Here is a 12,556-nt window from a genome sequence, read left to right on the forward strand (position 1 = left end):
GTTTCCGTTGTGAAGAAAAACTTGCAGATAAATTATGAAAAGAATTTCCAATATTTTTGAAAGTTTAAAGATTTTGCAAATGCAGATGCTGTGCATCTCTAACCTAACTAGAGGGCAGCATTAGATAGCAGGGAAGCTTCATGGAATTTCCCATCAGTGCAGCTGTACGGATGGAATTACTGTTAGATGACCACCACAAAAGTGGTAGGGTTGATAAAGGATTGGCATTTGGCAAGACAGGGAATTCTTGGGGATCTTCTTGGCTGACGGCAGAGTCCAACTGATTTTACCATCACAAGCAGTCTTTGAGAGGCACACACCAAAGTGTTGGAAGCTTTAGGGCAAGCACGCACTTTGCGTTCTCCTACTTGCAGTTCTAAACGCACGTTTTGGGCTTAATTGCGTATTTACCGCGTTTTAGATGCGTTTTCAGCGCTTTTTGCATGCTTTTTCATCTGCGTTTTGACAGATGCGTTTTGAACATCAATACACTGCCAAATAAAGTTTAAGCAGTCAAACGATGAAAAAAGAGAAAAAAACGGGACAAATCTATATTAATGGAAAAAATAAGGAAAATAGATTTATTTCATAAAATTATAGCGGTAATATACATTTTATCACTAAAATATCAATAAATGGATATTTTCCTTAAATTAAATTTTCGGATTATGTGTGTGTGTAAAGGGACATATGAAATCATTATTTTGATGTCCAAAAAGCATACATTTTGCGTTTGGTAGTCCAAAACGCATGTTTTCTGCACTGAAAAAGCAGGTAAAACACAGGAATTTGAAGGAATCTTTGTTTTTGCCATTTCTTATTGACTTCAATGTTAGCAAAACTGACCTAAAATGGCAAAAACAATTGACATGCTCCTTCTTTGAACGCATGTTTTTTGCCACAAAATATGCAAATTAAACGCAGCGTTTTAAAACGCAAAGTGCGGCCTGAAAATCAACAGTTTCCATTGACTTTGCTGGAAAATCAAAACGGATGCATTTAGGCAGAAAAAAGGTGCTTCTCAACACGGACCAAAAAAGCAGTGGAAACGCAAAGTGCATGCTTGCCCTTAGAGTATGTGCAAAATAGCATTTTTTCAGGTAAATTCTGCTCCAAAAACTAACTGAAAAAAAAGCTCAAAAAATGAACATATGAATTTTTATTTAAAGTCAATTTGTCCATATATGTCAGAACTATAGAAAAAGACAGGGCCCGCACATCCAAAATCATACGTCGATATAAGGCCGCTAGGCAAAAATTTATACATGAACATGAGGTTCTTGGTTTAACATTCTGATCAGACTGTATAAAGCCCACTGCCATGTCACGGTGAACCTCTAAGTGGGTCCCCAACTTGTAATAATCTTAAAGGTGCGGAGCAATGTGTCAGCCACCACCGCAGTGACAGTGGACCAGCAGGGCGGGCGACCTGGTGCCTCCCAACACCAATGCTGTAAGGCTGAGTCCTCATGACTCCAAGCCATGCTGCTCCACAGGCACAAAACCACACCAACACAGCACCGTGACCTCATGAAAGGATCTAGACTCCCCTTTCACAAGCTCTCAGACTGGACTGAAAGCAAAACTAGGTGCAACATGTCGCAGGTGGGGGCGCAGCCACAGCCAGTGGGGACCTACTCGAGATGCTCGGATCCAGGATCGTGGCTGTGGCTCAAGTGGCAGCCGGATCCAGGGCTCTTGCAGCAGCCCGTCGCCCACAACAATATAAAGGGGTTATTTACAGGGGAAGAGTTTGTCAGTGACGCCCCCCATGGGTTGCGGTGATGGTTGGTAACACCACCGCTGCCTTTGTATGGGACACTCGGTGCTGATGGAGCGGGGCAGCAGGATGGTACCCCCTCCACGGGTAGGGGAGGTGTTGTCCCGGGGCCCAGGTGTAGGTAGAGGGTAGTCCTTGGGCGTCGTCTGCAGGCTGGACTGGATGACACCGGTGTACTCACTGTTGTTGAATAAACCACACACAGTCCAAGTAGTAAACCAAGTGTCGGATACCAGTAGTCTCCGGAGGGGTGTGCTCAGGTCCCGCACACCAGTTGACAGAACAGGGGCCCTTCCTCCTGCAGTTTTGTGTTTTTGTCTTGTGTGTTGACTAGTCCGCATGAAACGGGAAAAGTCCACTCCTGGTGTCTTTGCTGTGGGAGCTGTTGCCCGCGAGATCTGACCCTTGGGATTTTTGCAGGCACTTGCAGACGCCCTATCCCCCGTGTTGGGCTTCCGTCTTGCTCTATCTGGGCTCACTGGTGGGACAAGACATGGAATCTTGTCCCCTGCTTGAAGCTGTCCTCGCCCTAGGGTCCAGGCACCCCGACTGTGCTCGGCCTCTGGACCGGATTCCCGCTGTCGGCACCGGCGGGTTACAACCCTGCCCCAGTCCACTTAATGTCTCCCGCGACTGGATCTCCGTCGCCTGTGGCCCTGCTCTGCCGTCTGCCACCTAGTCAGTTCAGGTAGTCCGGGAGCTACAACCCCCGCCTACCACTTCACTCCTCTCACTTCCCCTCTCTACTACACACTGACGTGTTCCCTCCCCTGACACCTCAGGACCCCTAGGTGGGCGTCACCATCTGCCTGGCCCCGTCCACTGGTGTGTCCCTATAGTCCTGGGGGGGTGACTAGGCTTTGTGGCTGGTGTTTGTACCTCTGTGTGGGGTTGTGTTGGTAGGACAAGGAGGATGAACTCTTGCACCTGGAAGATTTGTGCAGTCTCTGTGACAACCTGGTTTTGCTAGGGCGTCACACAACACCTCCTGCATTCTCCTGCTAATTAAAAACGCCTGTGCCCAATGGGAGGAGTGCTGGTCCAAATAAAGTAAAAGCAGAGAGAACAGTAATGCAGTGTGCCAGTACTGTAAAAAAAAGACATGGACCGCACATCCAAAAATCATACGTTGATCTAATGCCACTAGTACTTGCCCATATATTCAGTCTTTTTTCAAAGATGCCAAGTGGTTAAAAGAAATGACCTGACCATGCTTCAGGTGTTTTTCAACTCAAAAGACAATCTATACTTTATAAAAGAAATCAATTTGCCAGGGTTTTTGCTGAAAAACACTAGTGTTTTTTAAAAAGAAAAATTTACAGCGCTGTCCAATAAAAATACTCCACATTAGAAAGGAATGGTCTGTCCAGTAGAAAGTTAAAAATAAAAAAATTCCACTGCTGTCCAATAAAAATACTCCACTTTACTAGAACACTCTTAAAATCCAGCATAACAGCTCATGATATAGATCTCAGTGAGAACTACGCGTTTCGAAACGCGTAGTTGTCACTGAGATCTATATCATGCACTGTTATGCTGGATTTTAAGAGTTTTCTAATAAAGTGGAGTATTTTTATTGGACAGCAGTGGAATTTTTTTCTTTTTAACTTTCTACTTGGTGGACAGACCATTCCATGCGCAGGACATTTAGAGCTCATGCGCACGTAACTCCTGAATCTTCTGCAGCGATTTTACAGCACATGTGCGCTTCAAATCGCTGCAGAAAAACTGCATAATATATGCAGTTTTTTTTGTAGAAAAAAGCCGATTTCATGCGCTATGGCTGCTGCCCCCACCATAGACATAGTGGGAGCTGCATCCATAGCTCACAGAATAATTGACATGCTCATTTTATGAACACACAGATTTGGGTCAAAATTTTAGCACCCAAATCGCTGCATTCATAACAGCAAAGTGCGCATGTATCATGCACAATCTTCATAGATTGTGCAGGGGACGCAGGACGCATGCATTTACGCTGCAGTGTAAATGCATGCAATTACGCAACGTGCGCATGAGCCCTCATATCTAACAGCAATCAGCTGATCGGTGAGCTGGACTTCTTTCCTTTTTGTTACTAGTGTTTTTTGCATTGTTGAATTGAGTTTTATAAATGACTGGAAAGTGCAAGTAAAAAAGACAACGCAAAAATACTGGAAAACGCACAAAAGAATTGTGGTTAAAAACACTGAAAAAGTGATCAGGTAACAACAAAAAGCTGAAAAAGAAAAAAAAATGCTGTCGTTTGTTAAGTGTTTTTCTCTTGAAAAGCTCAGCGGGTACACCCGCCTGAAAAAGTCATGCACATATATCCTTAAAGGGCGCTTTACACGCTGCAACATTGCTAGCGATCGCACCCGCTTCCGTCGTTTGTGCGTCACGGGCAAATCGCTGCCCGTGGCAAACAATATCGGCGGTACGCGTCACAAATACTTGCCTTCCTAGCGACATCGCTGTGGCCAGCGAACAACCTCTTTTTTAAGGGGGTGGTTCGTGCGGCGTCACAGCAATGTCAATCAGGGGGCCACCAATAGAAGCGGAGGGGCGGAGAGCAGCCGCATGAACGTCACTCCCACCTCATTGCCGGAGGACGCAGGAACGTCGTCGTTCCCGTTGTGTCACACATAGCGATGTGTGCTGCCTCAGGAACGGTGAGCAACCTACGTCCAGCACGAGCAACGATATTTGGGAAATAAACGACGTGTCAACGATCAACGATTTGGTATTTCTGATCGTTAGCGGTCACTCGTAGGTGTCACATGCAACGACGTCACTAACAAGGCCGGATGTGCTTCACAAATTCCGTGACCCCAACGATATCTCGTTAGCGATGTTGTTGCGTGTAAAGCGGCTTTAATCCTGTGTGCGCACATGTGCGTTTTGCATGCCTTAATGCTGCGTATTGCACTGCAGCGTAAAGGCATGTGTCCTGCGTCGCCAGCACAATCTATGAAGATTGTGCATAATCCATTCGCACGTTGCGTTTGAGAGCGCAGCGATTTGCATGCAGAAATTTTGATCCAAATCGCTGCGTTCTAAACATGTCACTTCTTTTGTGCGTTTTGGATGCTTTTCCCACTCTGTCTATGGCAGAGCAAGCATCCAGAGCGCATGAATTCTGCATTCATAATGCATCCAAAACGCAGCTTTTTTGCTGCGTTTTGAAACGCACATGCAGTGACAAAACGCTGCAGAATATTTGTCACGGCAGAACGCAACGTGCGCACACAGCCTAAAAGTGTTGTCCAACTCTGTGGGCTTCTACAGATGTCAAATTCATGTTCATAGACTCCCACTAGTCTATCCACTTGTGTAGGCCCACATTGTAAACTTTGGGTAAACCCATGTAGCAACACTTCAGACAGCTTTTATAATTTGTTTTATTGGGTACTGTGTAAATACAGTCTCTTAGATCAAGGGTGTTTTGATTCAGTCCTCCACCCTTATTACTGAGTTACTTACTCAGCAATAAGGGTGGAGGACTCCAAAGCTTCTGCACTACCTTCTATGAACAATATACCGGAAAACAGATCTCAGAGGTTCCTTGTGTACTACGTGTAGAAAGTAGCAAGTAGCATTGGGTTTTCCAATGTGGTCACATGCTACTTTACACGTGGTAGAGAGGAACCTCTGAGATCTCTTTGATGGTATATTGTCCATAGAAAGTAGTGCAGAAGCTTTTAAAATTTTGATATTTGTTTTTACTATACACCATGTAAGTGTAACTGGTTTAATATAGGCATTGCGCATATCAGCGTATCTGTTTCCCTCACATTTGTTTTCTATCTTAAAATAAGTACACCTTCCAGTTGTTCTATCTAATAAAGTAAATTCTGTTAATTCTGCAGAATGAACGAGGAGTAGAGATTGAATTGCAGACTAATAAAATGTTGCCACAGACAGAGGAAAGCAGTCCAGCCAAAAAGGTAAATCAGACGTTCTTACTGTCGCAATGTTATCCATCACTCACAAGTTTATCTCCAATTTCCTTTACATTTTACAAACTCAGTCATTACTTTATACATTCCACAGCGTCCAATTAAAAACAGGAGAAGGGGTTCCTTATAGTTATCTATATGCAGATGTCTTAAGCCTGCTTTACACGCTGCAATGTATCTTACAATGTGTTGGCGGGGTCACGTCGTAAGTAACGCACATCTGGCATTGTAAGTTACATTGCAGTGTGTAACTGCTATGTGCGATTGCGATTTAACGGTAAAACGTTCATCGCACGCACGTCGTACATTCCTCATGAATTGTACGTCAGGTTGTTCATCGTACCCGGGGTAGCACACATCGCAGTGTGTGACACCCCGGGAACGATGAACAGATCTTACCTACATCCTGCGGCTCCCGGCCGGTAATGCGGAAGGAAGGAGGTGGGCGGGATGTTTACGTCTCGCTCAGCTCCGCCCCTCCGCTTCTATTGGCCGGCTGCCGCGTGACGTCGATGTGACGCCGAACGTCCCTCCCACTCCAGGAAGTGGACGTTCGCCGCCCACATCGAGGTCGTATGGAAGGTAAGTATGTGTGACGGGGGTTAATCGTATGTGCGGCACATTCAACAAATTGAACGTGCCGCACATACGATGGGGGCGTTGCAAATCGCATACGATATTGTATGCGAAAATTGCAACGTGTAAAGCAGGCTTTAGATTTGCTTAAAAATTTTTTCTGAAACTCCATTATTCTTCAGACAAGCCAAATTGACTGTCAGATTAGGAAATATTGATTGCGCTAAATGTGCCAGTATTCTTTCATGACTTGCACCATATTTAATATGTGTTTTAGACAATTTGGGATTATTTATCAAAGATTTTATGCCAGAAAACTGTTAGAAAAGACTTTGAAAAGTCACAAAGTTTTTGTGCATCTTGGAGTTGTTCAAAAATAATGTGAGTTTTGGCATTTTCACATCAGTTTGAAGCAGCTTTGCTAAAATGGGGGGGGAAGCCAGAGTGGGACGTGCGTGGCTACACTTGTCCATCAAATGAATCAAAAGTACTGTTGTTTTGTATTTCGTAAATGTGTAACGTCTGCCCTTGACCACAGACTAAAGATGACTGTCACGGACAGACTAGGGCTAGCCACCAAGTCGGCAGGACCTCAAGAACCCTGAAACCTTTTAACCCCTATACAGGGATTTGGAATTACACAAGGTCCAGGAGATTGTTGCCTATGGAAGACTTAAATCCAGGAAAGCGTGGTCGTCAGGCGGGGTCCAAACCAGGAGGCACAAAGAGGGACAAACTCGGAAGGCAGGAACATAGTCAGGAAATCAGGCAGAGGTCAAAACCAGAGATGGCAGCAAGGTACATACAGTGCTGACCAAAAGTATTGGCACCCCTGCAATTCTGTCAGATAATACTCAGTTTCTTCTTGAAAATGATTGCAATCACAAATTCTTTGGTATTATTATCTTCATTTAATTTGTCTTCAATGAAAAAAAAAAATTGTCATAAAGCCAAATTTAGAGTAAATTTAGAGTAAATAGAGTTTACAGGAAAAAAAAGAGGCATTCAAAGAAAAGAACACGGTCTCTACAGTCAAACATGGCGGAGGTTCCCTGATGTTTTGGGGTTGCTTTGCTGTCTCTGGCACTGGACTGCTTGACTGTGGGCATGGCATTATGAAGTCTGAAGACTACCAAAAAATTTTGCAGCATAATGTAGGGCCCAGTGTGAGAAAGCTGGGTCTTCCTTAGAGGTCATGGGTCTTCCAGCAGGACAATGACCCAAAACACACTTCAAAAAGCACTAGAAAATGGTTTAATAGGAAACACTGAAGACTACTAAAATGGCCAGCAATGAGTCCAGACCTGAATCCCATAGAACACCTGTGGAGAGATCTCAAAATGGCAGTTTGGAGAAGGCACCCTTCAAATCTAAGGGACCTGGAGCAGTTTGCCAAAGAACGTTCATCGCACGCACGCACGCACGCAAGAATGGTCTGAAATTCCAGCAGAGCATTGTAAGAAACTCATTGATGGTTACCGGAAGCGGTTGTTCGCAGTTATTTTGGCTAAAGGTTGTGCGACCAAGTATTAGGCTAAGGGTGCCAATACTTTTGTCTGGCCCATTTTTGGAGTTTTGTGTGAAATGATCAATTATTTGATTTTTGTTTCATTTTCTTTTGTGTTTTTTCATTGCAAGCAAAATAAATGAAGATAATAATAACAATAAAGAATTTGTGATTGCAATCATTTTCAAGAAGAAACTGAGTATTATCTGACAGAATTGCAGGGGTGACAATACTTTTGGCCAGCACTGTAAACAGCAGGCAGGAGGGTAGTCAGGAAACAAGCAGAAGTCAGAACACCAGAATCACTAAACAGAACAGGGCGGGACAGGAACTAGGAATACAGAACTATCTCTGGCAGTGGTCAGCAGACAGGAGGGGAAATAAGAAGGGTGTGGTGTCTTCCCATTGGCTGTAGCTGAATGATGATAACTTCAGCTGTAAGACACTCCACCTACAGTCAGCCAGTAGTACTGCAGGTGCCAGGGAAACCCAACTTAGTGGATGAGCGAAGCCTTCACCCACCAGAGCCACTGGCACCGACTCCTCTCCAATCCCCAGCACTATCCACGGCGGGAACACGGCGTCACCTGGCGATCGAAGCAGAAGTCGCAGGAGCGGACTCTGGTGGGAAAATGACAAAATGCTACTCCAGTCAACAACCGGAAGATGCATCAAATTTATGTGGCATACGCCTCCTAATGAGTTCGGATTATCATATTCCTGAGAGCGCTTCATTAAGACTGACAGTCTTAATCTGCCCCTGTGTGTGTTTTGTCTGACAAGGAGATTGGCCTAATATAATGAAAAATGAAACAGGAAAAAGTATTGAACATGCTTACTGAAATTTATTTAATACTTCGTAGAAAAGCCTTTGTTAGTGATGACAGCTTCCTGTATGGAGAAACTACTCGCATGCATTTCTCAGGTTTGATTTTGGCCCATTCTTCTGTAACGTTGCTCACAGTGAGATACTAGTGAGATGCTAGTCACGAAGTGTGTAGTATAGACTAGCAACGAGGTGGCACTGTGAGCACGTGTGTGCTGCAAAAACAGTGGGGAAGTCAGACAAGCCGAGGTCAGTGGCGGGAAGACACAACAGAACACAGGGAGCAGACAAGAACAAGGTTAGGATACAGGATGGGGTCAGATAAACAGAAGAGCACGTAAAGGACACAAGGGGCAGGTAAAGCTGTAGTCAGGAGGGAATAAGAGGTCAGAAGCCAGACGGTCACACAGGGTCAGGGGAGTAAGCAGAGGGAAGTTAGAGGACAGTCCAGGGTCGAGTACCAAGATCAATACACCAAACAAACCAGGAGCCAGGCACTTACTGCAACTAACGAGGAAATATGACTGTTCTCGCCCTGGCCGAGACCACTCCCTAATAAAGCATGGCAATCACCCGGAATATGGAGCAAGTGAATAAGCCACTCCCCTAACCAGCGAGTGACCCGGTGAAGGGAAACAGCCCATCACAGTGTCACAGAAAGGTACCTGAAACACTGGCAGGCTGTTCTGTGCACCGCACAGGCAGACACTGGCTTCACAGGAGGGCACAACAGAAAGTCACAACACTGAAGCTCCTCCATATGTCTGGACTGTGACATCTTCCACACAAACAATCTTCAAATCGTGAAGGTTCTGTGGGCTTCTCCTGTGAACTCTGAGCCTTAGTTCCTTTTATAAATTTTCTATTCGATTCAGGTCAGGTGATTGGCTGGGCCATTCTAGCATCTTTATTTTCTCTGAAACCAATGAAGAGTTTCCTTGGCTGTGTGTTTGAGATCATTGTCCTGCCGAAAATTCCACCCTTGTTTCAAAGAGTTCATTTTTGGTCTCATCGGACCAGACTATACTCATACAGTATTTCATAGGCTTGTCTAAATGTTGTTGAGCAAACTTTAAACGTCCTTGAACATGCTTTTGTTCTGCAATGGAGTCCTGCGTAGTAAAAGTGCATACACTCCTCTGTCTGAAATCTTGTGGGGAGTAACTGTTCATGGCTAGTTTAGGTGAAATTATGTTCTTTCCATTTCTGGATTATGGTCCCAGCAGTGCTCACTGAAATATTTAGTAGTTTTGAAATTCTTCTGTAACCAATGCCATTGGTATGTTTTGTAACAATAAGGTTGTGAAGGTCTCAAAACAGCTCACTGGTTTACCCATCATGAAATGTTTCTTGTGTGGCACCTTGGTAATGAGACACCTTTTTATTGGCCATTAGTTGAGCCAGCTGATTTTTTTTTTCACTAAGTGGCAGGATTGCTTTCTAATTACTGATTTTAGCTGGTGTCATGACTTTCCATAGCTTTGTGATCCTCATCTTTGTTTGTGTGTTCAATACTAGTTTCCTGTGTCATTTCTTATTATTACACATAACTCAATTTATGGACATCTATGGCTTCATTTCTTTGCATTGGGCCGAAAGCAATACATTTAATCTGCTTTATATATAGATGTGTGTGTATGTTATAATGTGACATATATACATTATTTATTTCACATGAATTAGAATATTATTTCCCTAATAGACATCAGTATGTACAATTTACCATTTTATATATTTTTATTTTGTAGGGCAGGCTAAAGCAAAGCTAGTGCAATTTCCTTATGAGTTCAAACCATAGTTTCCTCCATATGAGCACCATCCCTAGTTAGTAACCAAGCACCTCATTATCAGCAGCTACAGTGCCCCAAAATAATAATCTCCAGTACAACCATGACTTCTAGCCATACAGTAGTACTAACCACAGTTACTGGTGTTGACACTCAGAAGAAGGCACTCATAGGCCTCTCACATGTAACATCTTTTCTGGTCCAACTTGTATTCTCTTCTCCTTTCAGTATATACAATTTGATGATTTGCATGGGTTGTGTAGTGCATGGAGGGGTACTGGTGAGCTTTATGATGGTAATAGTTACATTATTCCTAGTTACATGGGACGGAAGTAGCATTACTGTATAATAGTATATTTTTGGAACTGAGCTGTGGGAACATTTTTCTAATTTTTTTGTTGATTCTATTTTTAACTATACCCTGTCCCCACTTATTTAGATGGAGAACATAATGAAAAAAGAACATATTTCTATATGCAGTTTCAAAGGGGTCATGGTTATTTGATATATTGTCCTTAGGGATACTTTCTGTGACATTGATCACTCTGTTCATAATGAAGCATATGACAGAGGTGTTCTCACTTGGCCTGAGAAAATCATACTCATTGGTCACACTATTGAATTTCGCAAATAATTCAGATTCTCCAAATATCTTTCTGCAGGTCTTGAATTACCAGAAGCCATTTCTTATAGTTTATTTTTACTACATGTTAATGAATAAGATGCTATTAATATTATTTATTCATTTTTTTAAAATGTTTTGGTAAATGACTTTGTCTAGTTTTTAATCTTGAGATTTTAAGATCTACTAAAAAGAACCTATTGTGATCTTAGTAAAGAAAGACACTTAAGGAACTTTTATATTGGAACTAAATAGGAACTTTTCAATCTCGTTTTTGCTCTTTGTTGGTCAGGACATATCATAGGTTCACATTGCATTTTGGCTCTACGTCCTTCGTAAACTACACTATTGTGTCTGGCTTAAAAGATAGACAATTAATGATAGAAGGCCGCAAGGTGTCCAAACTTACAGATCTTTTGATTGCATTGTGCTCAGTGACCCTCCTGGAACGAAAAAACCTCAGACTAAGTTATAAATGTGGAGCTGAAATGTAATGAGAACTAAGCCTTACCTATAAGTCCTAAAATAGAGTGTTAAAGGGAACCTGTCATGTCCCCTGCTACCTCCTACCCACCAGCATTTATATATTACTGGATACCCTACCTAACGAGTCCTTAATACTGCCTAACACTTAAACACATATTCAAAAAAGGTCTTTATAAAGTCCTTTTTCATATGTAAATTAGTCCTTTGACTAGTTGATGAGGTGTTAGTTCCCCAGACTAGTGGGTCCTATCAGCATGTTACCACTCCCCTGTAGGTATGATAAAATGATTTGCAGAAAACCAGCATCATTATTACCAGCTCTCTGTAAATTCTGAGCATGCATGCTGCTTTCTTCACTAACATCATTGCGCTCTGAAGCCGGGTGTATGGGTCCCAGCTTCAGAGAGATGTACTTAGCATGTCCGGAAGTAAAACTGCCATCTTCTTCACTTCTGGACATACTCTGTGCTTCTCTGAAGTCAGGAACCGTACACCCAGCTTCAGTTGCTCAATGCTGTTAGTGAAGAGAGCCAAGTGGAATTTTCATAAAGCTGGTGATGATGACAATTCTTTGTAAATCATGTTATCAAAACCCACAGGTGTATGATAACATGCGGAGAGACCAGAGTCTGAGGAGCTGACACCCCATTGGCTAGTCAAAGAACTAATTTACATATGATAAAATTATTTTATAAAGACCTTTTTCAATATGTACTTAGGTGTCAGGTAGTATAAAGGGCTTGTTAGACAAGGTATTTACCTGAAAATAAGCCCTAGCAGCAATTTTCAGCCTTTTCGGAGTAAGTCTTAAATATTAACCCTACCCCAAAAATAAGCACTAGTCGCAGTTCAATAATGAAGTATGCATGCAACTAGAGAAAGTTAAAGAATATTGCAGGACACTTCATTATAGAAAGCAGACACCTCCTAAAGAAAGAAGACAGCCCAAAAAGAAAGAAGACAGACAAACTCCACAATCATACTCCCCAGACTGGGACGTTGTGGAACACAAGGAGCTGCGGTGGAGCACACAC

General features: G+C 43.0%; 1 protein-coding gene across 2 annotated transcripts in view; it reads left to right on the forward strand.

Annotated features, from left to right (window-relative positions):
• Positions 1-12,556, forward strand: part of REPS2 (RALBP1 associated Eps domain containing 2) — a 293,374-nt gene that overhangs the window by 258,654 nt on the left and 22,164 nt on the right. For both annotated transcript variants that reach the window (XM_075336286.1, XM_075336285.1), the window contains exon 17: positions 5,629-5,706. In XM_075336286.1, the coding sequence (XP_075192401.1) occupies positions 5,629-5,706 (78 nt within the window). The remainder of the gene's footprint in view (positions 1-5,628; positions 5,707-12,556) is intronic.

Source organism: Anomaloglossus baeobatrachus, chromosome 2 (genome assembly GCF_048569485.1).
Source record: "Anomaloglossus baeobatrachus isolate aAnoBae1 chromosome 2, aAnoBae1.hap1, whole genome shotgun sequence".
In the NCBI taxonomy this organism is placed as follows: domain Eukaryota; kingdom Metazoa; phylum Chordata; class Amphibia; order Anura; family Aromobatidae; genus Anomaloglossus; species Anomaloglossus baeobatrachus.